Raw genomic sequence first — 25,626 nt, forward strand, 5'->3', positions numbered from 1 at the left:
CAAAAGTAGTACACACACCTGCCTTCAATAAGAAAAAAAAAAAGTAAAAAGGAATTTGCATACACATGCTTTGATAACATGAAAAAATATATATTTAGGAATTAAAAAATACTCAGGCATAGAACGGACACCTAAAAAACTGCTTAAGTAGAGTGGCAACATTTTTGTACGTTGCAACCAGCGAATGTTTGTCACCTGGATGTACTCGGTTAAGCTGTTGAAGACTTGCTTGGCCACAGTCATGGCTTTGGAGAAGTTCCTCTTGCCGGGCTCGTCCATGATGTCCTTGCCCGAGTAGTACCAGTAGAAGTCACTGATGGATTCCTGCCCGACAACAATTTTTTCATTACACCAAGACAATTTTTCAGTAAATTTTATTAAATTTCTAATTTAATTGATTTTTTTGTATTCCTTGATTTTTTATTTTTTCCTTTTTACCCACACTTTAAAGAAAATTACCACTTGGGGGAATTTTAGAAAACTTAATCCAGGCTGCTCACCTGTAGTCGTAGCAGGTAGTCCACCGTGCAAATGATGACATTAATGGTGGTGGTGCTGCCGGTCTGGGTCCTCAGGTAGTTCTGGAAGTCTAGTGAATGACAGGAAACGACCTTTAGATGGATTTATTTATTGACTTTGTGGTTTTACTACCCGGACTTATTTGAATGCAATTTCGTCAAAGGTGTCAAAAAGACCATGGAAATAATCAATTAAAAATTAATATAATAAAAAAAACAACAACATTACATTGGAACTGGCAACTTTGTTTAAATAGTTCCAATCCAGAATTTGGACAAGATGTTGACTCACCGTTATTGTGACCCTCGCAGAGCAGCTGCAGGAAGCGGAAGAGGTCGCACGTGAACTCGTCGTCCGCCATCACTTTCTCATCTAAACGGACAAATTGGATGCAAGTGAACACACCACGTTGAGCGACTTTTGAGCATTTGCTTGAATGACTCAGATTTGAGAGAAAAGAATTTTGGCTAGCATGAAACAAAACTAGCGACGCCCATTTACCACGTTCGAGCTTCTTGTCTGACAGCGCCGACGGGAGGAGAGAGAAGACAAGAGATGCGGTGAGTGCACAAACCTCGGAGAATTCTCACCGAGTCATATTTCCTTCATAAGTCATTTTTCGTGCACGTGTACTCACTGGTGCCCTCTTCTGACACCATTCCGAGTCCTTCGGCCTTGTTCTGTCTCTCGAAAGCATTCAGGTCCAAAACGCTGCTCACAAAGCACACACAGTCAAACAATAATTTGCCATATTTGTGCTGCTGTTTTGGTTAGCAACACATTCCAGCAGGGGATTTTTGCTGAAGCTGCAACTTATCAATTTCACATGAGAGCTCCGACAAATATTCAAAGTAACATGGATGTGTTGGAGACCTGCAGCTTTGCATCAGAGCTTGAACGCTCAGGAAGAAGCCCACGTCCTTTTTGTCCTTCAGGTAGTCCAGCATTCTCTGCATGGAGACAAAAAATAAAAAACTATGATATGCCATAACAGCGTTGCTTTTCTATTATGATGTTGCATTTTTGGACTTAAAAAAAAAAAAAAAAAAAAAGTCAGAGCGGCATGACTGCTTGCTAGGCATCGACTGACCTGCTGCACGTCGCAGTTGCCTCCATTGAGGATGGAGATTCCCAGTTTGAGAGTGGAAGAAACCATGACTCCCGGCTCACCTGGAACAAACTGACTTAGTTGTATGCCCACATTAAACTTTTTTTCGGTGCCCCCACGTCCCCCCCTTAGCACCGCCACTGTATGTGGAGGCCCCATGAGACAGCCCACCTTTGCAGGCGCTGATCATCTGCAGAACCATCTCGGCGGCCCCGCGGCCGTGCAGGCGGGACTGCTGGTAGAGGAGCCTCTGCTTCTCCATCTCCTTTTCCTGATGGGGAGGAGAGCAGGAGGGAAGCGGCTGTAACCACGCCCACGCAGATTGCACCGCCCCCCCCCCCCCTCCACACACACTCGCTTCTACTGTGTGCATTAGTTTCGGAAGCTATCCCAGCAGCTTGATAACTTCCACAAGCTCCAAGCAGCACCCAACATACTGCACACTCATTTCCAGCATGCAACTTAAGCTCGTGCAACATTTGTACCATTCATTAGCGTTGGCGAAGTAAAAGGGACATTGTGTCAAATCTGATGATTGTGCTTCAATGTTAAAAATGAGCCAATGAGTCCTCTTAACTTGTTAAGGTCAATTGGATGTACTGTCAACGTATCATAGTTCCTCAAATAGTGGCTGTACCTCCAATAAAGGGTTGTCATATATATATATATATATCTCATACTAAAAAAGATAGAAATAAAATATATATAATAAAAAAATAAGATCCTGTGCCACAATATGCGGAAATATGGTAGTTCAAAACATTGTTGTGTCATATTTCACTACTCAAAGCAGCCCTAACGTACAGCGGTGCCTTGAGATAATAGTGTGCCTTCTGCTATGCACACCATGGCCAGATGGGGGCAGTATAAATCAGGCTGCAATATTAGCATAACAATAATAATAGTTGTTGTTTTTTCTTGTCGTTAAGGACTTGGCCTGAATGAATTTTTACAGCAGCTATGCTAGCTGTGTCGTGTCACTCGTATTTCAAGGCATCCCTGTGTGCTATTATTCAAATGCAGCTATTGTCAATCACATGACTAGTCCGGAACACATGACTCATTTATCCAACAACCCACCCACACTCCCACCCAACTTCCATCTTGTTCCTCCCTATCACACACCTGCCTGCTTTGTAAATGTCCCGAACCTATTCTTCAATTACAAAATGTTTGTGAAGTGTGTGCGGGACCATGCACGAGGGCTGAACAATGCAACGAACTAGAAATCATTTGAAATGCAATTATCCAATCACAAAGGCTGATTTTTGGAATAGGGGGACAAACAAAATCAAACCAATATCACGGTTAGTATCCCAGTTATCAAGTGAGACACGTTCCAATAAGGTGGTGAGTAAAAGGGGTAGGGGAGGGGGTGAGTCGGGCCAGGGAGATCCACTTGGGGGATGGAAATAAAAACTCTGCGATGTTCCGAATCCACCAAAGGCATGCACAGCTCAGTCCGCCATCGCAGGATATGTTGTGAGAGAGACCACACGAAGATTAAAAAAAATAATAATAAAAAAAAAAAAGACGAATGATTGTTGTGGGGTGTGCTGGGTTTGGGGGGGGGGGGGGCGGGTGCGAGTGTGTTGATGCCGTATGGTCACTGGTGGCACGGGGAGCTGCTTCTGCGCTGACTCCCCTGTCTCCCCTTCCCCTGGTCCCCCCATACCATCTCTGTCTGCCGCACCTCAAAGGATGGCTCCTCCCCCTCCTGTTCTCCCTCCTCGTCATCCTCACCCATATGGCAACTCTGCAACGAGACCAAAACGGGAATAAGGCGAGAAAAGACGCGCTGCGGTACTCTTCGGATTTTCTGCATACCTTTGCCATGATGTCAGCGTACGACATATAGAGGTGGTCGACATCCAGTTTTCTGCGGCGGGAAAAAAATAATAATAAATCAATGAGTCTTAGTTCAAAGGAGGACGAGAAAAAGTAGCCGGGCCGCTCTTACGTTTTCTCGGTGAGAGCGGTTCGGCTGAAATGCAGGATGAGCTGATGAAGCGGGTCGGGCTTGGTCTCCGTCTCTTCTTCCTCCTCCTCCTCTTCCTCCAGGGCTTTCTATCAAACGGGTTAGACCTTCACGTTCCGTTTATTTGAAAAGACGGCGAGAAGGGGAAGAGGACAGACCGATAAGTCGTCAATCATTTTGTCCTCGAAGGAGTAGCCCTCCGTCTCCAGCCAGTTGCGCTTGTAGGCGTCCAGAAACATGTTGGTGGCTCGGTGCCTGCGGAAAAAATATTTTGCCGAGCCCGGAATGATAGGGACCATCGTCGGGGAGTAATTACGTGGGGATGTTGTAGAGGGGCGTCATCCTGAAGCAGGCCACCACAGCTCTTCGCCGCTGTTTGGACAACAACTTGTGCCACACCATCTTCTTGGACTTGAAGGGATGCTCTGTCTAGAAGACGAAGAGCGAGGCTTTCCTTCACGCACATCTACCCGCTAGATTTTTTGTAATCTTGGTACTCACCACTTCAATGTGGTAGAGGACAGCAGACACCTCTTGGACCCTTTTGACCACCTTCTCTTGGTCCTCGGCATCTTCCGCCTTCCCAGACATCTCCTTGTAGAGGGACATCTGCCAGCGCATGGCCGGGTCCTCCACCTGCAAGTTGCACAATTCACAACCTTTATGTGTTTACCGTAGATCAGGGATTGTCAACCGGTAGGTAGTCCGTGGCCCTCTAGTGGTCCAAGACGGCATTGCAGGCCAAAGCAGTGGTCCCCAAGTTGCTTCTTGGTTATAATGGTGGTGAAAACCCCCTGCCGTAGACATTAACTGACTTACTTTGCCTTGGAGATGAAAATTGTTGTGTAAAAACTCCCTCACTTCTTCATCGGTATCTTTCTACAAGAGAGAAGAAAGTTTTCGTTTCATTATTTCCACCACCTGATAACGGAGCCATCAAACATTCCACGTGTGACGGTACCAGCGAGTATCTGGTTTTGGCTAGGTTGATGAGCTCCTGATCGGCGGGTGAGCACATGTTGAGGCCGATGGGGAGCATCTTCTTTAGCGCCGCCACGATGAGCGAGGTCTGCACCGAGTAGCGGTCCCCCCGCCGCTTCTTCTTGGTACGCTCCTGCTCGGAGCCTCCGGACTAGAAGGGGCAACAAAAAGAAACCTTCACGCCCGCCTCTCAACTGTAGCTGTAGACGCTTTTCAGTCATGTCATACCAATGTTGCTCAATTGCACAGCCACTGCTAGCCATTGGGGTGTGTATACTTTTGCAACTGCATTATCTTTTACTATTTTTACTTCCCCCGTTTGTAAAGTTTTAGGTTTGCAACTGAATTTCAAGGTTGTAGGTCACATTAATGGGGGGAAAGTTTTTTTTTTTTTTAAAGACAGAAGCTTGGCATTTGAAAACAGGGGTGTGTAGACTTTTTAGAACCACTATAGATGAACAAAAATGATAGACATGGTTCCTTTAGCTTACCAAATGCATAATTTTTTTTTATTTGAACGTGCTGTTTTGATTCTACAGTTGCCTTGAGTAGTCTGACATCACATGAAAAGGGTCCACCATATAAAAATTCACCAAATACGATCTATCAGTGGCAAGGCTTGAAAAGGGAACAAGAAACATGCAATGTGATGGCCAGATGCACATCATGCGCAGTGACACGGCATGCGCACAAAATGACTCAACAGGAAATAGAAATGGCGTTCCTCAGAGCAACAAGCACACTATCTTGTCCACGCAAGATTCGGTCGGGCTCAAGTACACACAATGCAACCTCGCCGTTAGTCGCACGCACGGATTGCATCTGGAAAGAATTGTCGGTGCTTCACTATGTTCACAATTTTTTTTTAAAAATCCCTTGACAGAACAAGAACTGTATGTATAGCTTTAGAAAGTGGGTCTCGAACGAAGCCCCCGCAATAAACGGGGGTTCACTGTCAGCCATTTTGTGATAAGATTATGGAAAAAGCGAAGTGCTGTTAATACTTTCCGGACACCCCGCACACACACGAGGTTCTGGCTTTGGCTCCGGGATCGAGGAGCTCTTCTCACGCAAACACATAATCAATGGTTGATCGAGTTTATTAGTGTCAATGAATTAGACGTGAAAGGGGGGAAAGGGTCCGGTTAGTAAGTGTATTGGAGGCTACCTGCTACCGTCGCTAGCATTTAAATCCCGTTGACGTGTCTAGCTTGCGCAGATCCATCGGTGACAGCAAAGGAGGAGGATGCGGCTTTTCGGTGCAAACGCAACAGAGGTGTCCAAAGTTCCCCGATGCTAAAAACAACATTTGACTCAGCCCGTAAGTTTGAAGATGGCACTGCAGTCCTCTACTCCCCATTCATGCTTTTTCTTTTTTCATGCGGGCCTTAGAGGAAAAGTTTGGACACCCCTGGAATAGTAACAACGCAGGTGACTCGGAACCCAACGTCACCCCCCCATCCCACCACAACTATCTACAAACAAACGTTTTCATGAATCAAACAAAGTGGGGGATGGCGCTCGGCTGCAGGCGATCACGTTTCAAAATGGCGTGAAACTGCTAAGCCGAGCGCCATCGCACCCGTCAGGCCACTACAGTCTACAACAGCGCAGAAATTTCATCAAGCCACTGCCGACCCCGGCTCGCTAACACACAAACACGCACGCACACACTGACTAGGGCTGAACAATTTTGGAAAATAATCAAATTGTGATTTTTTTTTTGCCGTCCAGGAAGCGTGACGAGAAGCCTGGCTTAAAGCCAGGAGGTGCCCATGCGGTCAGCCCAGCGCTCGTGCACAAACACAGTCTAACCTCTCCGTCTCCGGCCTAGCGGCCCGCCGTCCGACCCCGACCCAGGATACAAGGAGAGAGCACAGTTAGCCACACGCCAGCGTCTGGCCTCAACCACCACAAAGTGCCTCTGAACAACGCTCCTGGGAGTTTGCCGTGTCAATCGCGGCTCAAGAGTTACAGTGCAGCTGGAAAATATTCACACTGCATCTCACACATTTGCTAGGTTCCAGATTATTTATTTATTTAATTAATTTATTTATTTAAATTGTATTTATTTATTTATTTATTGAGTGATTTATTTATTGAGTGATTTATTTATTTTGATTTGATTGATTGATTGAAATTGTATTTACTTATTGAGTTATTTATTTCTAGATTTATTTATTTTTATTCAATTTATTTCACATTTATATTATTTAAATCCATTTTTCCCTTAAAGAAATCTACCCAACACACCATAATGACGATGAATGAAAGGCATAGTGGAGCCATGTTGATGTGAGTTGAGGAGCTTCATTAAGACAAAACAGATTACTTTGCCGCCATCTTGTGGCCACTATAAGCAATTACAAGTCAGAGGGAGCCGTGTCAATGTTTTCCGGCTGCACTGTCGGTTGTGGCTGGTTCGGTTTCAAATGAGCAAACAGGAAAAGACGCACGAGGCTGACATGAGCATGTTTTGTACGTTTTGCAGCGTCTGCAAATGTTAGTTAGGTGATCAGAGATTAGTTCCTTAATGCGTTATTTTACAAATGGAGTGAATGAAATGTCCGACTGGATTTACACCGCGCGTGTCCAATAATGACCAAGCTCAGCACGTATGTTCCCAATAACACAAACGCGGCCATTTTGTTTTTTTAATGAAAGTAATGGCCACATTACTTCACTTCAATTTTCCTTCCATATTGATCGACTACACCAGACGGCGCTCAAGTGTCTCCTTTAAATCCAATTTAAGCGTAGCAGGTTCTCATTCTATTCAGTGTTCAACAAAAATGCAAATCCAAACTTAGAAGTAAAACAAATACAATGTAAAATAAATATATAAATAATATAAAATAAAATAATAAAATACATAAATAATATAAAATAAATAACATTTTGGATTTGTGGGACACCCATATAGTGTAAATCCATATTAATGGTGAATAAAAGTTGATGGCTGTGGACATGAGGTTGTGTGTTTGTGTGCGTGTCCTCTCTCACCTTGCTCATCTTGCTCTTACTATCGGCGGTGAGGAAGGACATGTTGTTGATCTCGTTCATCACCACAAAGTTCTGCTCCTCCCGTTTGAAATTCTGCAAGGGGTAGTAACGGCACGAGCGTCACACGTGCACGCTCGCACGTGATTGGCTCACCTCACAAAGTATCAAGTTTGGGATTGACAGAAGATTACAAAAGAAAAACTCACGTGGGATTTGGACCAGAAAATGAAGACCTCGCCCACCATCCTAAAGAGCTCCTCAGCGTCGGGATCGGGACACGTCAGCCACCTCGCCCTGTGGAGGAAGCGCGATGACATCACGGGAACCTCGCCTCCTCCTCTTTGCGACATTTCGGAACATGGGCTCGTCTACCTGTTGTTGTCCACGTAGCGGATGAGCAAAGGGTAGAGGGCGTAAAGGTCGCGGCACAGCACGGCAAACTCGTCCCGGATGGTCCCGTCCTCGTTGTCCACCTCCGTCTTGCCTTCCATACGCAGATGGTCCTCCTCGGCCACCACCTTGCCCGAGCGCTTCTTCAGTTTCTCCATGGTGGGGATGAAGTGGGACTTGAGCATCTCCGGCTTGGCCCGGCTCACGATGGGCTGAGCGAACACTGCCGACCAGATCGGACATCTCGCTCTCTTCTCGGATTTCAAAAGACATTTCAAGATGGCTGCCACCGACCTGCCAACCTCTTCATCCAGGAGGCCTCGTCGATGCCCAGGTTGTTGACCACGATCTTCATGATGCTACCCAGGAGCTGGTTGAGGTGCTCCGAGGTGACGGCGGTGCAGATCTGGCCCTCCAGATCGGGGAAGTTCTCCAGGCCCCTCTCCCACCAGCGTGGCAGGTAATTGCACAGCATGGGCAGCGTGATCTCAATCACATGGGGCATTTCCGTGTAGCGTGCCCCCGACTCGGCCAGGTCGTGGATCTCCTTCATGAGGATGTCTAGCTCGGGGATGTCGGGACACAGCTCCTGCACTTGGCTGGGGAGGCCAAGAACTGAAGAAGAAAAAAATGTTGTTGTTTTTTTTGGGCAAACCAACTTTATGAAATTGAACTTTGAACTCACTGGTTCTTTCTCGGGGCGTCTTGGTGGTGTAAACTGAAAAAGTATTGAACTCATTCAGCTCGGGCTCAAGGAAGGCGACGGGCATGGCGGCTGCCAAGTGCGCCAAACATTCGCCAAGAGCGGGACGCTGTCTGCACGGGAGGGGGGGGGGCGAAGAAGGGAAGATCATGAATATCTTGAAGGGGGGGGGGTGAAGATGAAGGTTACTTACTTCTCCACATGCGGCGTCTTGACCGTGCCCAGTGAGTAGATGCTGCACATGATCCGATAACAGGAGATTTGCAAGTCGTCCACTGAGGAGAAGGAAAGCCATAGTCTTACTCCGGAGAGCTAACAAACATATGGCGTGGACTATTAGCGGACCCGGACTCACTCATGACGTCGTCTCCAAACTGGTGCTGAGCGATGTGGTCGAAGAGCGACGTGAGGACGGGCAGGAGAGCGTTGGTGGTGTAGTTGATGTTTTGGGCTACGCCTTTCACCTACGGCAAGTGGCAAGGTTCAGTTGAATCGTTTTTGATGACCCGATGATCAGGTTGGCTTCTGACCTGGTTGCGGCTGGAAACCTTGCCCAGCTTGAGATTCTCCACCATCTTCTCAATGTCGTCGGCGGCACTCTCAAAGAACTGACGCAAGCCGGCCTTGACGATCTCGGGCCCCGACTTCATTACGGTCCTGAGAGGGCGACCCAAAACAAAAATCTTTTTTTCCCAGAACTGGAAGCATACATTGAAGACGTCAGGACGAAACGCACCTGGCATCCAGCGAGCGGGACAGAATGTGAAGGCAGTTGACAATGGCACTTGCATCCGTTCCTAGAAGGAGGTCAAGGGGACTTTAGTTTTAAAAAAATATTTTTTCCATTCCTGTGATTTAGCAAATTTACCAAAATTTCATGCTCTACTTTTTTTAAATATTTTTTTTCAGGATGCGGATTGCTACTCAATTTCTACATGAAAAATTTGCAAAATCATTCAATTAAAATAAACAATTAAAAAATATATATTTCACGATTTATTTTTGCATTGATATGGATTTTTTTTTTTTTAGACCACCAATTTCAAAATTTGGCAGAATATAGCTGATAAGCAATTAATCAATAAAAAAATAAACATCATAATCCATCACAAATACAGTCCTACACAACAAACGATTGCAAAATGTCAAATGCTCTTTCTGCTTGTAACTCATATCTTCATTGTTGTAAGGACCCAAAAAGTCATTTTATTCACGATAAATGCAGTAAACATTTCTTTAATTGGCCAATTAATCAGCTATCTGCATTTTATTCTGCCAAATATCATAATTGGCATCGCAACAACATTGTGACGAACTCACATTCAAATCACACTCAGGCTGTTAGTGGGGGAAAACAAAAAAAAAACAAAGACTTGTGTTAGATGAGAGCACGAGAGGGCAAAGAAAACGGAAAAAAAGGAAGATGCGGAGGAGGACAGACCCACTCGCGCCGTGCAGATCGCTTACCAAAAAGAGAAACTCTGTGCCTCACCAAAGCAGCCAACTTACAGAAGATACTGACACGGAGGAGAAAATAAGAGGAAGAGGACGATGAGGAGACAACCGGAAGGAAAGATGGTTGAGGTGACGTGGAAAGCCGACATTGGGAGGGGCGAGAGGGCAGAGGACAGACGCATCACACACCAGTTGCTTGAAATATTAGATAGATATTTAAAAATGAAAATTAAGCTCCACCTTGCGATCATTTCCTTTTCCTTGTTGGAGGAATGTCCTCCACTTCCCAGAACTTTAGCAGGGGTGGAGAGGAAGTAGAGGCAGTGGTTCTTGAAGTACTGATTCACAAGTGGCAAGAGAATCTGTGGGAAAAAACAAATTAGACCGATACGGCCTGTGTGACCTTCTGGTCCAGCAGGCAGGGGCGGAGCTACGTGGGGGCCAAGCAAGGGCCCACGAACCCAGGTTTGACAACCACAGCTTATAAAGTCACATTTTTTTGCCGCACCTTGGCAAAAAATTTGATTTCTTGCTCATGTGGTGACTTCTCCACTCGCCCACTGCTAACGACGGCCTCTGTGGAAAGAAACATGGTGAACCAATGTGACCTCAAGGTTCAGGTAGTGAAGTTGTGTCTTGCTCACCCAGATGAGCGATGAACTCCTGGGCAATGTCCATCCATTTGAGAAGCTTCTGGAGGAAGCCGTAGGCAAAGCGCTTCTCGATGGATGAGATGTCCTGCTCCATGTCCTTCATGCCCCTGACCGTGGAGAAAGCAGGGAGAAAAAAAAAAAAAAGAATGATAGTTTTATTAATTATTTTAATGATAGTATATTTATATATATAGAATATATTGATATATAATTATATATATATTAATATTATTACCAATATTATATAATAATTAATCATAAAATTATATAATAATACATTTATATTATCAATAAATTAATTATATATTTAGTTATAATTATATTCATTTTATCAATATTTATATCTATTAAATAGATATAAAAAAAATGGTGTGTTTTGATGAATGAAAAAGGATATCACTCCTAATATTTACTGTGACTGAGCACATTTGCATTACTTGCAGAGGTGGGAAACATTTTAACACCGACCTGGTGACGGCGTATCCGTTGAGTTGGAGGAACTTGAGGACATCCTGTGCCTTTTCTCGGTCTCTGGCCTTCTCCTTAGCCGTCAAGGTGTCGTAGGGCACCAGCAGAGGATGCGTGCCGCCACCTGAAAGGAGAAGTCCCTCAGCAACTTTCCACTGGTGACGGAAAAAAACCTCGCTCACCTTTAGACTGAAGCTCCAGCTTCTTCTTCCGGCCCCACGTGTTGTGGTAGTTTTCAGCCAGCTGCTCGGCCATGGACTGCAAAAAGAGAGAGATGAGATCCGCATCTGGTGGAGGTCAAAGGGCGAGACAGACAACAAACCTGCAACTCTCTGGACAAAGCCATTCCGGTGATGTCTATTGGTTGAGGGCTGTAACCGTGGCTGGGATCATACGTAGCCTTGGAGACACAGATATATATATATTTTTTTTTCTTCTTAACTAAGTACAAGCCTGAACGACAGTACCTGAGCAGTTTGGGAGAGTTTGCGTGTGGCAGCCTTTTCAATGTCTCCCTCGCCATCTCGGGCTTTCTCCAAGGTCCACTCCCATGCCAGCATGGCTTTGATGGACTCTTTGATTGGCCAGCGGTAGATCTCTTTGTCCTGAGAAGCAAGCGGGATCAATGAAAATGAAAATATCTTCGCATCGAAGAATGTAAAAAGGGCCGTCACCTTTTCTGAGAATGTTTTGTACGGCCTGAGCATTGGGTGAGTCTTGGCGTTCTCGTCCAGCACCTCTCCGTAGGTCCAGTTGTTCTGAATCTGTAAATAAACCAGTTGAAGTAACATTCGTGAACATGAAGAAGGAAAAAATAAATATATATTTTTTTTTAGAACGAACCTTTTCAAATGCCCATTTGTCATGAGTATGCTCCGCGTACTTGTTGATAAAGACGTCCAACCTCTCGGGGATGATGGTGCTGTCGACAAATGGATAATTTTTTTTTTCTCCCAATTTCATTTTTTCAATCGTCTATTTTTTTGTAAATCTCACTTGGTGGTCTCCACCGGTTTGGGATCAAAGTTGCCCTCGGCATCCACAGATGCTTTCTTTTCCATGTGAGAGGAGTAGCTGGCATCCACGTAGTCGGGCGGGATGGCCCCCGCGATGCCGCACAGGCACGGCATGGCGATTTTGAAGAGCTCCGCGTCGAATTTCTACAACGTAGGGGATGGATGCAGGAGAGCAGAGTTATGAAAAGCACTTGGAGGAACAAGGTTGGAGTGCTCTGCTCTTACTTTGTGGGCCAATGACTCAAAGATTCCCCAGAAGAGTTTGCGGGAAAGATGGAGCTCCTCCTCCGAGGTCACGCCGAAGTTGGCCCAGCCGTTCGGCAAGCAGTAATACTTCCAGCAGCGCTCGTAGTGATTGGTCAGAAGCTGCAGGGTAATCGTTTATCTCAGTGGTGTCAAACTTTGGCCTGCGGGCCAAACTTGGTCCGCAGTGTAAATTATATTTGGCCCGTGAATTGTGCATCGACTTTATGTGCCAATACTAAAATTATTTTTAAAAAATAGAGGTGTTGCTAACAATATTTATTACCATTCATCTTTTTTTTTTTTTTTTAAATTTGAACAGTTTTAATGTTCATGCCCCTGACCGTGGAGAAAGCAGGGAAAAAATTAAAGAAATTGTAGTTTTATTATTTATATTAATTTTAATTATAGTATATTTATATCTAGAGAATATATTAATATATAATTCTATATTAACATATAAATATTAGTAATATCACTAATGTAATAATTTCGATTTTAAAATTAATAATTGTGATTTCAAAATTATTTACATGACATTTATTTGGGTTGACAGTCATAACAAACGATGCGGCCCGCGACAAAAATGAGTTTGACATCTTATACCCAACATAGTGCAAAAAAATAAAATAAATGATGAGGCAAACCTTGAGCGACATCTTTGCATATTCGTTGAGGATGGGCACGTCAAACACCAGCCGCCTGAGCAGATGCTGAAGCATGGACGGCCGGAGGTACCTGCCGACAATACGTCACAAATAAGCAACACGGGTCACGTCGACCCGGCCCGCTTGGCGACCCGACTGACTTGCAGAGCCACATGAGGCACTCCTCGATGACGTCTCGCTGGGCCTTGGTGAGGGCTCGGCCGCGGGACAGCCGGTAGATGGTGTGCAGCATGGAGTCGATCATGATGGCGCGGTGATCGGTGCCGGCGAACAGCGGGGCGCATTTGGTGAGCAGAGGTAGGACGGCCGAGCAGAGGTAGCGGTTCAGCGCCAGCGCCATTTCCGTGGTGCTGAAAGCCGGCTGGAAGACGAGAGCTCAGAGTTTCCGGTTTGCCGCTCGACCAACGGTCGGTCCGCCGAAGGACTCACGGTGTCGAGAGAAGCCGCAGCTCGCATGTCGGGCAGGAAGCCGACCTCCAGCACGTGCAGCAGGAAGTCCTGGTTCTCGATACCGTAGACTCTGTCCAGGAAGAGGACCATGGAGGCTTTGTGGTCGGGCACGAAGCTTCCGGACATCTTGGGCTCTACAACCTGACCGTCTGCAACACGGAAACGAAAAAAAATGAAATCAAACAAACGCGTCACCCAAATCAAAACAAAATCTAGAATTTGTACTTGACCTTTTCCGTGCGAAGGAATCTGTACGGGCAAACTGATGACTCCAACAAGATCTTCGATGGGCACCAGAGACCTCAGGATGGCTCGGATCCTCAGAGCTTCGCCCTTGCCTGCTTCGATCAGCTGGCGGATGAATAAAGACGCATTAGTTTCTACATCTGGAGAAGTGAGAGGACTAAGATCTCCACCCACGTGCATCTCCGGGGCGCAGCGGCCCAGCAGGTCAATGAGGGCCGAGTAGAAGGACATGATGGCGTTCCCCAGATGCACGCGGCTCTCTTCCTGTTGCTCCTCACCACCGAACCTGACGAGAAAAAATATGAGTTTTCTGGACCCAAAAAGGTTTGAGATGGACACCTACATGAAGCGTCTGTCTTTTTTGACAGTGGGTCCGTCCCTCGCCGGGTCCTCCGAGATCTTGATGGCCTCCTCCATGGCGGCCAGCAGACCGTTGCCGCCCTCACCTCGCAACGCCGGGCCGAAGCACTCGGGCCGGCGGATGAGAAGACGCACCACCACGTTGGCGTTCTCCTCCACGCTCTCTCCTAAAGAGGGACGGGAAGGATAAAGAGAGTGGCCGGTCCAAGATGGAGTCGGCACCGTTACCATTCACAAAGACGGCAAAGCGCAGGAAGTCCAAATATCGTTCCCCTCCGCAGGGGTTCCAGCCAATGTCGGGGTAGCCCTTGGACAGCAGCATGGGGCACATCTGCAGGCCGCAGCCCGCCAAGTACGTCACCACCATCTCCAGGTCCTGCTCCTGCAGTGCCAAAGCCAGCTCGTTGTTGTCGATGCAAGAGGCCGCCGCAACGTCCAGAGGAGTGGAGCCCCGCATGCCTACAAATATTTGGGTTCATTATCAGAACAAGATTTAGAGTTTCGATTGGACAGATAACCGACCCAGTCCGATGCCACTGTTCTGGAGCAGGTAGCCCAGATGGTCAAACATGGAGCGCTGGTTCTGTCGGCTGATTCGGCAGAAGTAGCACAAGAAGCGGCAGCAGTTGGTCACCATTTGGGGGAAGCGGATCTCCTGCCGAGCAAAATGTGGAATAGTGAGTGAGTGGCTCCATCAACACAGCGTGATGGAGTTTTAAAAAAAAAAAATAATATTTACCTTTGATGCAGATTTTATTTATTTATTTATTTATTTATTTATTTATTTATTTATTAAAAATCTATATATTTATTTTTTATTTTGTTTATTTATTTACCTTTGAGTCTCCTCCGCCACCCAACACGTTGACCATCACCTCCATGACCGTCTCGTGCATACCAAGAGCTCTCATCAAATTGGGGTGCTGGTAGAACACCTTGTTGTTCATGATATTCCTGAGAAAAAAAAAAAAGTTCAATTTAGTTTTTATCAAATATTTGTTTTTTATATCTGACTTTGGATGTGGACCAAGTGCACTCAATTCAGACCCGATGCTCTGGATCATGAGGCGCTCCTCTTCCGGGCCCATCTGGACGATGAGCAACGATCGGATCTGGCCCAGACACTCCAGCAGGTCCATGGTGTCCTGGTAGGACACGGCGTTGATGGCGTACGCTTTGGGCAGCGCCCGGATCAGCTCGCCCAGGCCGTCGTACTGCCGGTGGAGCAGGCTGAACATCAGGCGAACCAGCTCCGGGTTCTGGATGAACGATTCCTGGGCCCAGTGGATCATGGTGTGGGAGATCAGCTCCTGAAGGGTGCCTGCGTGGTGAGAAACTTTGAAAAGACTTTTCCGCATGGAGTACGATTGTCCGCTTCACTTTTTCTTCTCTCCTTCTCGGCAGAGCAGAGAGGGGAGGGGTGAGCAGTTACGGGACATTGTGACTTACTAAGAAGAATTAAAAGTCTTGCCGATATTTCCTTCCTTCCACATTTCTCCAATAATTCGCATTTTTCTATGTGTGGGATCTTACTGGGTTTAGGCTCCTCCTCCACCTCGGGCTTCTCCTCCTCTTCCTTCTTTCGCAACTTTGTCACTTTGTCCACCAGACTGAGAAGTCTTCCACTCAGCGAGGTGTCCACCTCCTCTTCCTCCGTCTCCTCTTCGATATGTACGCCTTCGGGAGGGGAATGAAGAGCGGTTTAGAACAAGAAGCAGAACGGGAGATGTTTGCGGGTGTCCTCACCGCAGTGAAGGAGGAGGTCATTGTGAAACTCTCCCAGAGTGTCCCGAACATCCTCGGGCACAGGACAATCGTCATCCTCAGGACTGTGTTTGAAATTGGTCAGCAGAAGAACCTGAAAGTCGTCAAAAAGAAATCAATTTGACATATTTTTGCTCATGTTCCTGCGTTCTCACTGTACCTGGTCCTGCGGCGGCGAGCGGAACTCGCGAGTCTTGCGCGCCGTCTCGGCGGCCGTCATGGTGAAGGCTCTCATGAGCTCGTTGTAACGGACGCGCTGGTTGCTCTGAATTTCGTGCACAAAGTTGTCCGAGTAGGCCACGATGGCCTCCACGCGATGGCGTAGCTCGCAGTCGCAGAAGTACTGCAGGAGCGTGCACATCTGAGAAAGATTTCACAAAACAAAGCAAAAATTGAGGTCATGTTCCGGAGGAGATTTTTTCAAAGCAGTCTCAGAAGTGTCCAACCTGCAGTTTGACAGATTCCGGCAACTTCATCTGGAGCAATCCCTCCTCCAGACCTTCTTCTTCTTCCTTCAATTCTGCCTCCAGCAACTCAGCCTCCTTCTTCGCCTCCTCTTCTGCTTTATCCCCTTTGGCCTCATCTTCCTCTTTGGTCTCTTCTGCCTCCTCCTTGGGCTCTTTGTCCTCCTGGTGCTCTCCTTTCTCCAAAGCTTTCAGCTCCTCTTCCTCCTCCCCCACACCCTCGTCCTCCAGCTCGGCTTCATCCCCTTCCTCCTTCTCCCCGTCCGCTTGGCCTTTGGCTTCCTCCGTTGGCGCCTCTTCCTCCTCTTCCTTCCCTCTGAACACGTTGGGATCGATCATCTTCAGGATGTGCTTGGTATCCTCGTCGTTGAAGATGCCCATGATGAGCAGTGTGCTGATCAGCTTGAGGATGGGAACAAAGTGGAACTCCACGCTACCTCCCACAGGGTCGCGCATGGCCTGGCTACCGTCTAGCACGGCTTCCGTTAGCATGCTAATGGCTAGCGTCTTTAGCTCCTGGAGTGGGCGGGAAGAAATCAAAAACGTTACAGAGCCCCAAAAATCATCAAATCATTTTGGTGGGCCACGTTCATGAACTTCTTCATGACTCTCACCTGCAGTGGGAAAATTGGACTCAGCGTATACAAATCCGGATCCATGCCCACAAAATTGATGGAGGAGAAATGAAGTTTCGGTCGCAAGCAGGTGTTGAGACCCACGCCGGGAAGGGAATGGGCCTTCTTGGTGTCCGGATAGAGGCTGATGCTGAGCGTTTCCTCCGTCATGGGCACGATGAACTCCTTGTTGGTGCCCAGGCGCGCCCGCTTGGCCGACTCCAGGTGGATACTGATGAGGAGGTCGTAGTAGCCGCTGCGGAGAGGACCGGGCAAGTAGGTGTTCTCGATGGCGTAGAAGAGCTGCGATTCGTCCACGTGGCTGCAAAGAGCGTGGGCCACGCGGTTGTTGCCCAGGGCGCATACGGCGCAGTAGAGCATCAGGGTGTGGTAGTGGAACTTCATCAGGTCCTGGCGCTCCGACAGCTCCAGGATGTCAATACACCTGAACGCGGAAACATTTGCTTCATCTTTAGGACAATCGCACGCTTCCAAATAGCGCTGAGCAATTCACTGATTTCAACTTGACATTTTGATATAGTAGACTGAAATTTTCAAATCGACCAAACCTCCCAAAAAAACGGCTTCATTTTCTAGATTAGCTAGCTAAATAGCTAGCTAGATAGCAAGATCGATTGATTATTTTTGCCGTCCTACCTGTTCTCCTCGGGGATGTGCAGAGCCATCATGACAAGAGGTTCGCTGCACTCCACCATCCAGCCCAGCTTCTCATTCACTTTGCCCACCTCGGGGTTGAGGAAGCGATTGGGCATCCGGCTCCAGATGACCGGGGTCAGCATTTGGACGTCCAGCCTCGGGGGGCACTGGGGCACCGGGTTCTTGCGCTCGCTGCGGAACATGGCGGCCGAGATGGGCATGATGTTCTGAGGGGCGGAGCGAAGAAGGTTTGAGAGTGTCGGGAGGGAAGCGAAAAGGGGAAATGTGGGCGTCGGGATCGGACCTTGAGTTTTCCCAGCTCCAGTTGGACCATGTTCTGGCTGGAAGGTTGGATGAAGACAGCAGGGAACAGCTTGGTGTTGGGCTCCACCTGAGATGGAAAATTGCTGGTTTTATCTTCCGCACTTAACTCTTTACATCCCAGCGACGAGAAAACTCATCATTGAAAATAATGACGTAATATCCCTTTTTTCTATGTTATGAATGGGCGGATGAGACTCTCGGGCAGCTCTCCCCGAAAATGAAAAGAAATACAATTTTGCAACAACTCACCTGGTAGAAGGTGTTAATTTCCTTTCCATTGGCCGTGAAGGTCATGAGCCCCGTGGCCAAGTCCACCAGGCAGCCGACCACCATGTCCTCCTGACTGAAGCGGGTCTGCTGAGTGCTGATCAGGTCCCCTCCCCAAACCATGTAACAGTTGCTGTGCTTCATGCTGCACGGAAACAATCACAACCGTCCGCTGAAACTTCACGAACACCAGCAACGACGTGAGACGAACCAACCTGTCGTGGATGTTGCCTTTGTCGTCACCCACAGTGACCGTGACGTTCCGTACTTTGGAGAGATCGAAAGTTGGATCAAACTGGTGGTAGTCGGGAGTAACCCAACCGATCCACACGCCCGTCGGCTCCTGCCCGGCAAAGATCCTTATCGAATAGTAATACTGGAAGCAAAATGCCAGGCAGAGTTAGAAAAAATCCTAAAAATGTTTGCGAATTACAATATATGGACAACTAAAAACCAAAGACTTACAGTGGTGGTGTTCAGAATGATCTCGGGGTCGTCTCGGTCGTCAGGGACCACGTCTTCCACCAAACGGGGCACGGTCGGCGGGGCGGGGGGAGGCGCAAGAGGTGTCATGGCCGCCTTCTTGGCCTTGAAGAAAAATCTAAGGTGTAGAAAGGAGAATTGTTTGCTTTGAGTCCATCAGCACAGAAACAGCACTTATAATTGATGAGTTATTAATCTTACCCTCTTTTCTTTCCTTTCTCTGACATGGCGTCCTTCTCGTTTTCCACCGAGATCTCTTTGGGTACAGACGGCTCCTTCTTGTCTTCCTCCTGCTCTTTACGGCTGGCCGACTTCTTGAGGACCTCATACTCCGAGTCGGGCTCCACCACCACCACTTCGTCCTCGGGAATGGTGAGCGTACGGGTGAGCAGCGTGGTACCCGCCGGGATCTTGAAGATCTCGTGGAACTGGACGGGCATGCTGAGCCTGAGGAACATCATGTCCGTGTTGGCGTTCTGCGAGCCGAAGGTCTTGTGGGTCAGCTTCAGGCAGGGGGCACTGTCCACGGTCCCGTCCACTCGGGAGACCTAAGGAATTGATGACCAGTGATTTTGTCCAGTCTAGTAGTCTTTATGGAACGGATTAATTGCATTTCCATTCATTTCAATGGGGAAAGATGATTTGAGATAGTCAAGAGACAGTCGAGGGTTACCTCCAGGTGGTTGTGGTCGGTGGAGACGGGCTGAAACTGGGGCAGGCTTTTGCTGAACCACATGGTGATGTCCCGCTTCATGTTGATGGCGAAGGGCTCGAAGCCTTCCTGAAGGCCGCAGATGGCGAAGTAGCGCAGGCTGCTCACATTCTGGCCCAGATTAATTCGGCCGACCTGGGACAAGCCCAAAGCGCAAACTGGGATGAAACCTGAGGAGTTAAAAAAAATAAAAAAATTCCATATTTCAAACCACTTCCAGATCATGTCAAATTGTTCTTCTTTCTCACCTTCGCCAATTTCAATATCTTTGAACGCCATCTCCGAGCCAGAGTCGCTGATCAGCATTTCGCCGTTGAGCGTGAACATGATGTTCATCTCGATCAGGTCGATCATGCAGCCCACCACGTCGCCGGACTGCCACTGGCGGCCGAAGGGCTCGTTGCCGATGTGCCACCGTTGCGCCTGAAAACGGAAAAATGTGAGGAACCGCAACACTTTTGGATTGAGTCGGACTCACCTTGTTGCCGTTGAAGACGTACGCGAGCTCATCGGCTCCCAGCTCGGTGTCGGAGCGGACGTTGGGACGAGCCCAGCCCACTCGCATCTCGCCCGTGGTCACCGCCTCAAACTCAAAGTACCACTTCCCTTGCGTGATGGCGTACGACCTCTCGGCCCTGAAGAGTCGAACCTTATCGCCGCGGATGTTCTCCAGGCCGTGGCCGGCTGCGGCGGAAGAAGATTCTGAGACCTTGGCCCGATTGTCAAAAGCTTGTGTTTGGACTCACTGCTCTCCTGGTCCGGAGGCTCAATGTTGTAGCCGTAGCCGATGAGCGTGCGGACGGCGTTGTTGACGCTGTCCCTGTTGGTCTTCTTGGTTCTCTCGTCCAGCAAGTTGTAAGGCACCAGACGAGGGTTTCGCTTGTTGAGGATGTCCTGAAACAAAAGTCCACAAAGTCAAAGTGATTCTTCCGAGAGGACTCGGTAAATTTCTGTACCTGCACTATGCTGTAAGTCCAGCCCTGTCGGACACGATCTCTTGCCCAAACGTTATGTCCGTTTTCGGCCAGTTTTTCCACCAGCTGGTTCTGGTTGGGTGTCAGCTTGACGTGGTTGAGGTCAAGTGGCGCCGGCTTGTATCCGTTGCTCATTATGTAGCTACACAAAGCACAAATGCGTTTTTTTTCACCTCAAATATTTGTGATGACCGTCAAAACATATTGGAGACCGTACGTACGTCTTTGGCAGCTTAATTTTCTTGAGGTTCTCCTCGGCTTTCTCGTCACCCATGCCCACATGGCAGCCCAGAGCCAGGAGAGTCCTGTGAGACCACGTCGCCAAAACAGACATCAAGCCAAGTCAAAGTCGAGTGTTGAGTCCTTTCGAGTTCAAATCCCAACAAGAAGCTCACTTAAGCGTCTCTCCGGACATCTGCAGGTTGTAGTTCCTCTCGGGCTCCGGGAGATTCTGGAAGTCCACCAGGCAGGGATGAAGCTTCTTGTTGTCATCTCTCAACTGTAAAAAATAATTAAATTAAAAAAAAAAGTAGCATTTATGTATATATTACTTATTTATTATTTTTATTAGTATTTTATTATTTTTATTATTTTATTATTATTAATTTGATTGTTTTTGTTTATTTGAGTTATTACAGTCATCCAATTCCAGACTCACAATCCCGTAGGTCCATCCCTGCTCGATGCGAGTGATCGCCCACAGCTCGTGAATATTCTCCGCCAGCTTCTCTCGGATTCTCTCGAGGTGTGGCGGCAGCACAATCTGCACCCGTCGATAGGTAAGGTCATTAATATTCATATTAAGGAACATATTCATATATATCAATCATTTTGTGCTTATTTTTTTAATTACCTGAACGGTGTCCACGGGACACGGCGTGAAAGAGGTGTGGGTGAGCGACAGGGTTGGCCCCAGAAGGTTGCGCACGCCGCTGAAGTCGTGTTTGTACTCCTTGATGGGCTCGATGCGCATCCGCTCTCGGGGCAGGAGCGCCTCATAGCACGGCGCGTAACCCGGCGGCGGCATGAACTTGAAATCGCCGTGGCGACCGCCCAGCAGGAAGCGAGCTCTGGAGAAGAGAGCGGGCGTGGGAAATGTCAACGGACATCCAACAGGTAAGGGAGGGGGGGGGGAGGCGTTGATCTTACTTGACTCCCGCTGAGAAGCTGATGACGGGGAAGAAAAGGGCGTCCACGTTGAAGTTTTCAAACATGCCCTGAACGGGGTGCCCGTTGATCCGGAAGGAGATACTGGGCACGCTCAGATCCAGACAACAACTGACCACGTCATCCGCCGCCAAAGTGTGCGCGGTGGGTGACGCCACCTGCCGCGCCACCGTGCCTGATTGAGAAAAAAAAACGCAACTCCATCGTCAGGAAATCCGGCCTCAAGTTCCGACGGCCCGCCATCTTACCCGACCACAAGTGGAGGCCGTCGAAGCCGTACGAGTAGAGGTCGTCGCCCACGCCGTTGCCCCCCCCAGCCCTCGCCACCTCCGGGGTAGGGGCTGTAGCCTTCCGTCATGGCCCAGCCCACGCGGAGGTGCGACGCCTGCGCCGTCACGAAGGGTTCCACGTAGTCCACCATCATCTCGTAGTACCACTTCTTGTACTGCGTGGAGCCCTCGCACGTGCCCAAGAAGATATTTGGCCGGACGCTGAGCACACATCGTCACAATTAGTATGTTGATGTATCTAAAGTGGTGTCGGTGCTTCTTGGTATCGGTACTGGATTGAGTACCTGGTTACATAATTTACAATGTTGGTCTGCAGCAGGAGATCTCGGGCCGGAAGCAGGTTCTCAGTGATGCGGTTCTGATTGGACCTCACAGCCACACCGTTACACACGCAGAGAGAGCGCAGGACATCCAGAACCTAAAAAAATATATACATATATGACTAAAATATCATCTGAGGATAAAATCTCCTAAACGCACCTTGTGGTTCCGTCCATGCTTGTCCAGGAGAGAGATGATGGACTTGATGTGGTTCTCTTGGATGATGTTTAGAACCTCGGGGCTTTCAATGAGCACACAGTAGAGCACCTCCAGAATACCTAAATAATAAATCAAATATAAATAAAATTAAAAAAACTCTACAGTCATGATATTTGTTCAGATGATTTGATACCAGATGAGGCCTCCAGGCGGTCCAGTTTGCTGACCAGCCAGTCCAGGTTGTCGCAGAACAAGGCGCAGTTGGAGCGGTTGCCCCTGATGAGCGAAGCTTTCCAAAAGATGGCAAAGTCATCACGTGACATGCATGCGCTTGTTGATCTTCACGCAGCGGTTGTCGTACCCAGCAGCTCGTAGAGAAGATTGACAATCTCCTTCCAGGACTCTGCCGCTTCCTCGCCTGCAAATTCCGAGAAGTGGGCCGCCGTGTTGTACACGTTGAGCCGGTCGATGCACTCCAGCACGATGGTGATCATCCCCTGGCGGAGAAAGACACGGACCAGCAGGAATAGAAGCTCAAGTCCGAAACTCACGCGGCGCCGCCTACCTCCTCCTGGAAGAGATTCTGCCGGTTACGAAGGGAGCGAAGCTTGGTTTGCTTCTCCTCGTGCTCCAGCTCCTCCTCAGGAGGACGGAAGTAGAAGATGAGATCCTGCAGGGAGAGGATGACGCTCTCCAGAGGGAGAGACAAAGGCCCAGGAGATTTGTTCTTGGCGGTCAGAGAGTCCAAACCCCTGGAGACAAGGCGGACAAATCCACCAACCGATGATTTTTGAAGCATTGGCCTGAAGATGAGCAGAAACTTTGATGTGCGTACTTGATGAACTGCCTAAAGAGGCCCATGGTGCTATAAATCATCCGAGCTGCTTGAGACTCCTCGGTCTGGGAGCGAGACACAGTCAGGGCGTCGTCCATGTGTCCTTCTTGGTGCAGGATGACCTGGAAGTAAAGGAGCCATCACGGAACGGCTCCGATATGTGGAGGTTCTTCAAAGAAGCGCACCTTCCTCTTCATCATCCCCAGACGCGCCGCTTTGGCGTCCAGCGCGGCGTACGTCAGCCACAGGCCGGTGGACACGTGCTGCACGAAGCACATGGACTCGCCGTACTTGATCTCCGGGATGCCCATGCCCTCCACGTCTCGCTTGTGAGCCACGTCCACCTTCTCCTGCTCGCCGGAGAACAATTAGAAAATAAAGAATGACAGAGCTACACGACTCAGAGAAAAAGATTCAGCCACATCTATGACGGAGCAACCAAATATTGATTTTCAGCTTCGTGAATGCATGCAATGTTCTTTTTGTCCGCTAGGGGTCACTATTGTGACATTTTACAGGGGTGTACTAGCTGTGACTGAATGCGTGTGGCTTTAAAAGGCCTGTTGTGGGATGTTGGAGGACATTTTTGTGGGAAAAAAAAAAGCTTGTATCAGACCTTGGAGGCGCGGAAGCAGAAGGCAGACACTTTGGTGTTGGCTTGGTCCGCGTCCGCCACCATCAGGCCCTTCTCCTCATCCAGACACAGGTACCGGCCCGTGGTGATGTGGCGGATGCGGAAAGATTGCCCCCACTTTAAGTGGCTCCCGCTCCAACTGGAGGCAACGGAGAAAAAAAAAAAAAAAGTCGTTCGTGGTTCAGGTAATATTTTTGGGAGAATAAAGAAAAGTTACTTGTTAAAGTTGACTTGTTTCTAGTCACCTGATTCGCAAAGGCTCCAACCGCCACAGCGAACGAGCCTGGCTGCAAACGGCACCGCCTTCGTAGTGAGCCATTCTGAAACACACAAAAGATGACTGGAAAATAATAGACAATACATTTTTTGTTATTTTGTTACAACATAAAAGTTTAAGCTGGAGAAAAAAACTGAAACATGACAAAAGTTATAAAATTTAATAATACCAATAAAATATCAATTACAAAATAACAAAAAAAATAAACAAATAAATAAAGAAAGAAGGAATTTTACGCTGTTTCTCCTGACCTTCGCTTCTCCTCTCCTTCCTCCGGTGTGGAGATGCTCAGACACTCGTCCATGTGACCGTGGAAGAGCCTGAGAACGTGACCGCCCGTCAGGAACCCTGAAAACAACAACAAACGGAGTTCCCGACACGCTTGGCTTAACAATGCTAATTATTCATCTTACTATCTTATTGTTAATGTATTTGTTAGTGTGTTTGCACCTTCAGCGAGTTCACATCCAGAACTAATGGGGTTCATATTCCACAGAGTCTGCATGAAGGAGGCGTCCACCATCAGATCTCCACTAGCGTAGGAAAGGTGCTGAGGGACAAAGGAGGAAGGTCAACTCGATACAAACCGGTTTGCTTTTACGAGGAGTCTCACCAGGTATCTCTCGGAGGAAACGCTGACAAGGATGAGGTCATCCCCCACGCGCACCTTTTCACCTTCAGACCTCTGCTTGGAGGCGGGATGAATCGTCCACCAACACGCTTCGCCTGCGTGGCGAGAACATGGAGGCGGGCGAGCTTAAATGTTACAAGGTAATACAACCGAGGCTTTGGCGCCATCTTCTGGCACTTGAAGGCATTACAGATAGCAGGAAAAATGCAAATAATTTACCGGTGGAATCTTCTTGCAGGCCCACGTCAAAGGCCAGCTTGTCCGTGAGCGAGCGAGATGTGGTCAAACAGCTCAGGTACTGGAGGGAGAGTCTGGATTTAGAAATGTTATACAAAAAAAACACACAAAAAAAAACAATTGGACTTACCATGCCCGAGTGGTTGTGCCTGAGAAGGATGGCATGACCGTACAACAAGGTGCGATGGCCGCCACCTTGCGAGGACTGGGGGGGAGCAATAAAACAATTATTCAAAACGGATAACTACAGTTAATGGTGTCGCAACTTTGGCGATACCGTTTTACAATCAGGAACTAGAAATTAGAAGAAAAGAAAATTGCCATTAATTTCATGCAATATTGATATAGAAAAGTATTTTTCAAAAATCATCTGTTCGAGGTAACGTTTATGTATCAAAAGTAGTGGTATCGGTTCTTGGTATCAGTATCGTACTAGTATCGGTCTTTAAAAAATTGATAACAGCCCTACCAATCATAAATCATAATGCTACGGGAACGACGATAAAAGGGATTTACTAAATCTGTTGCGGTTTTTCGACATGCCACAAGGACGGATTGTTTCACCAAAACAATTC

General features: G+C 47.9%; 1 protein-coding gene across 1 annotated transcript in view; it reads right to left on the reverse strand.

The window, feature by feature from the left end:
• The window catches only part of ryr1b (ryanodine receptor 1b (skeletal)), a 36,340-nt gene that overhangs the window by 6,048 nt on the left and 4,666 nt on the right, over positions 1 to 25,626 (reverse strand). The window contains 85 exon segments of the mRNA XM_037268665.1: positions 196 to 324; positions 501 to 589; positions 811 to 891; positions 1,021 to 1,038; positions 1,157 to 1,230; positions 1,393 to 1,469; positions 1,610 to 1,689; positions 1,799 to 1,898; positions 3,321 to 3,383; positions 3,455 to 3,506; positions 3,588 to 3,694; positions 3,764 to 3,860; positions 3,922 to 4,034; positions 4,107 to 4,241; positions 4,425 to 4,484; positions 4,567 to 4,737; positions 6,402 to 6,416; positions 7,590 to 7,682; positions 7,796 to 7,883; positions 7,962 to 8,202; positions 8,274 to 8,594; positions 8,665 to 8,795; positions 8,876 to 8,957; positions 9,038 to 9,146; positions 9,213 to 9,339; positions 9,419 to 9,479; positions 10,150 to 10,199; positions 10,378 to 10,499; positions 10,646 to 10,713; positions 10,782 to 10,897; positions 11,259 to 11,382; positions 11,441 to 11,516; positions 11,581 to 11,658; positions 11,726 to 11,863; positions 11,933 to 12,022; positions 12,102 to 12,180; positions 12,255 to 12,418; positions 12,500 to 12,640; positions 13,165 to 13,255; positions 13,326 to 13,546; positions 13,615 to 13,784; positions 13,866 to 13,986; positions 14,056 to 14,167; positions 14,225 to 14,408; positions 14,470 to 14,700; positions 14,764 to 14,896; positions 15,078 to 15,195; positions 15,289 to 15,562; positions 15,775 to 15,918; positions 15,988 to 16,099; positions 16,166 to 16,366; positions 16,452 to 16,985; positions 17,084 to 17,528; positions 17,741 to 17,967; positions 18,045 to 18,131; positions 18,314 to 18,476; positions 18,547 to 18,707; positions 18,797 to 18,932; positions 19,016 to 19,362; positions 19,488 to 19,696; positions 19,775 to 19,949; positions 20,005 to 20,210; positions 20,273 to 20,420; positions 20,483 to 20,642; positions 20,722 to 20,805; positions 20,896 to 20,999; positions 21,159 to 21,263; positions 21,354 to 21,570; positions 21,650 to 21,842; positions 21,916 to 21,979; positions 21,981 to 22,158; positions 22,242 to 22,375; positions 22,438 to 22,556; positions 22,631 to 22,726; positions 22,799 to 22,934; positions 23,003 to 23,189; positions 23,273 to 23,394; positions 23,458 to 23,622; positions 23,889 to 24,045; positions 24,152 to 24,226; positions 24,435 to 24,531; positions 24,634 to 24,733; positions 24,797 to 24,909; positions 25,034 to 25,112; positions 25,182 to 25,256. Coding sequence (XP_037124560.1) covers positions 196 to 324; positions 501 to 589; positions 811 to 891; positions 1,021 to 1,038; positions 1,157 to 1,230; positions 1,393 to 1,469; positions 1,610 to 1,689; positions 1,799 to 1,898; positions 3,321 to 3,383; positions 3,455 to 3,506; positions 3,588 to 3,694; positions 3,764 to 3,860; positions 3,922 to 4,034; positions 4,107 to 4,241; positions 4,425 to 4,484; positions 4,567 to 4,737; positions 6,402 to 6,416; positions 7,590 to 7,682; positions 7,796 to 7,883; positions 7,962 to 8,202; positions 8,274 to 8,594; positions 8,665 to 8,795; positions 8,876 to 8,957; positions 9,038 to 9,146; positions 9,213 to 9,339; positions 9,419 to 9,479; positions 10,150 to 10,199; positions 10,378 to 10,499; positions 10,646 to 10,713; positions 10,782 to 10,897; positions 11,259 to 11,382; positions 11,441 to 11,516; positions 11,581 to 11,658; positions 11,726 to 11,863; positions 11,933 to 12,022; positions 12,102 to 12,180; positions 12,255 to 12,418; positions 12,500 to 12,640; positions 13,165 to 13,255; positions 13,326 to 13,546; positions 13,615 to 13,784; positions 13,866 to 13,986; positions 14,056 to 14,167; positions 14,225 to 14,408; positions 14,470 to 14,700; positions 14,764 to 14,896; positions 15,078 to 15,195; positions 15,289 to 15,562; positions 15,775 to 15,918; positions 15,988 to 16,099; positions 16,166 to 16,366; positions 16,452 to 16,985; positions 17,084 to 17,528; positions 17,741 to 17,967; positions 18,045 to 18,131; positions 18,314 to 18,476; positions 18,547 to 18,707; positions 18,797 to 18,932; positions 19,016 to 19,362; positions 19,488 to 19,696; positions 19,775 to 19,949; positions 20,005 to 20,210; positions 20,273 to 20,420; positions 20,483 to 20,642; positions 20,722 to 20,805; positions 20,896 to 20,999; positions 21,159 to 21,263; positions 21,354 to 21,570; positions 21,650 to 21,842; positions 21,916 to 21,979; positions 21,981 to 22,158; positions 22,242 to 22,375; positions 22,438 to 22,556; positions 22,631 to 22,726; positions 22,799 to 22,934; positions 23,003 to 23,189; positions 23,273 to 23,394; positions 23,458 to 23,622; positions 23,889 to 24,045; positions 24,152 to 24,226; positions 24,435 to 24,531; positions 24,634 to 24,733; positions 24,797 to 24,909; positions 25,034 to 25,112; positions 25,182 to 25,256 — 11,670 coding nt within the window.

This window comes from Syngnathus acus, chromosome 13, assembly GCF_901709675.1.
Source record: "Syngnathus acus chromosome 13, fSynAcu1.2, whole genome shotgun sequence".
Lineage (NCBI taxonomy): Eukaryota > Metazoa > Chordata > Actinopteri > Syngnathiformes > Syngnathidae > Syngnathus > Syngnathus acus.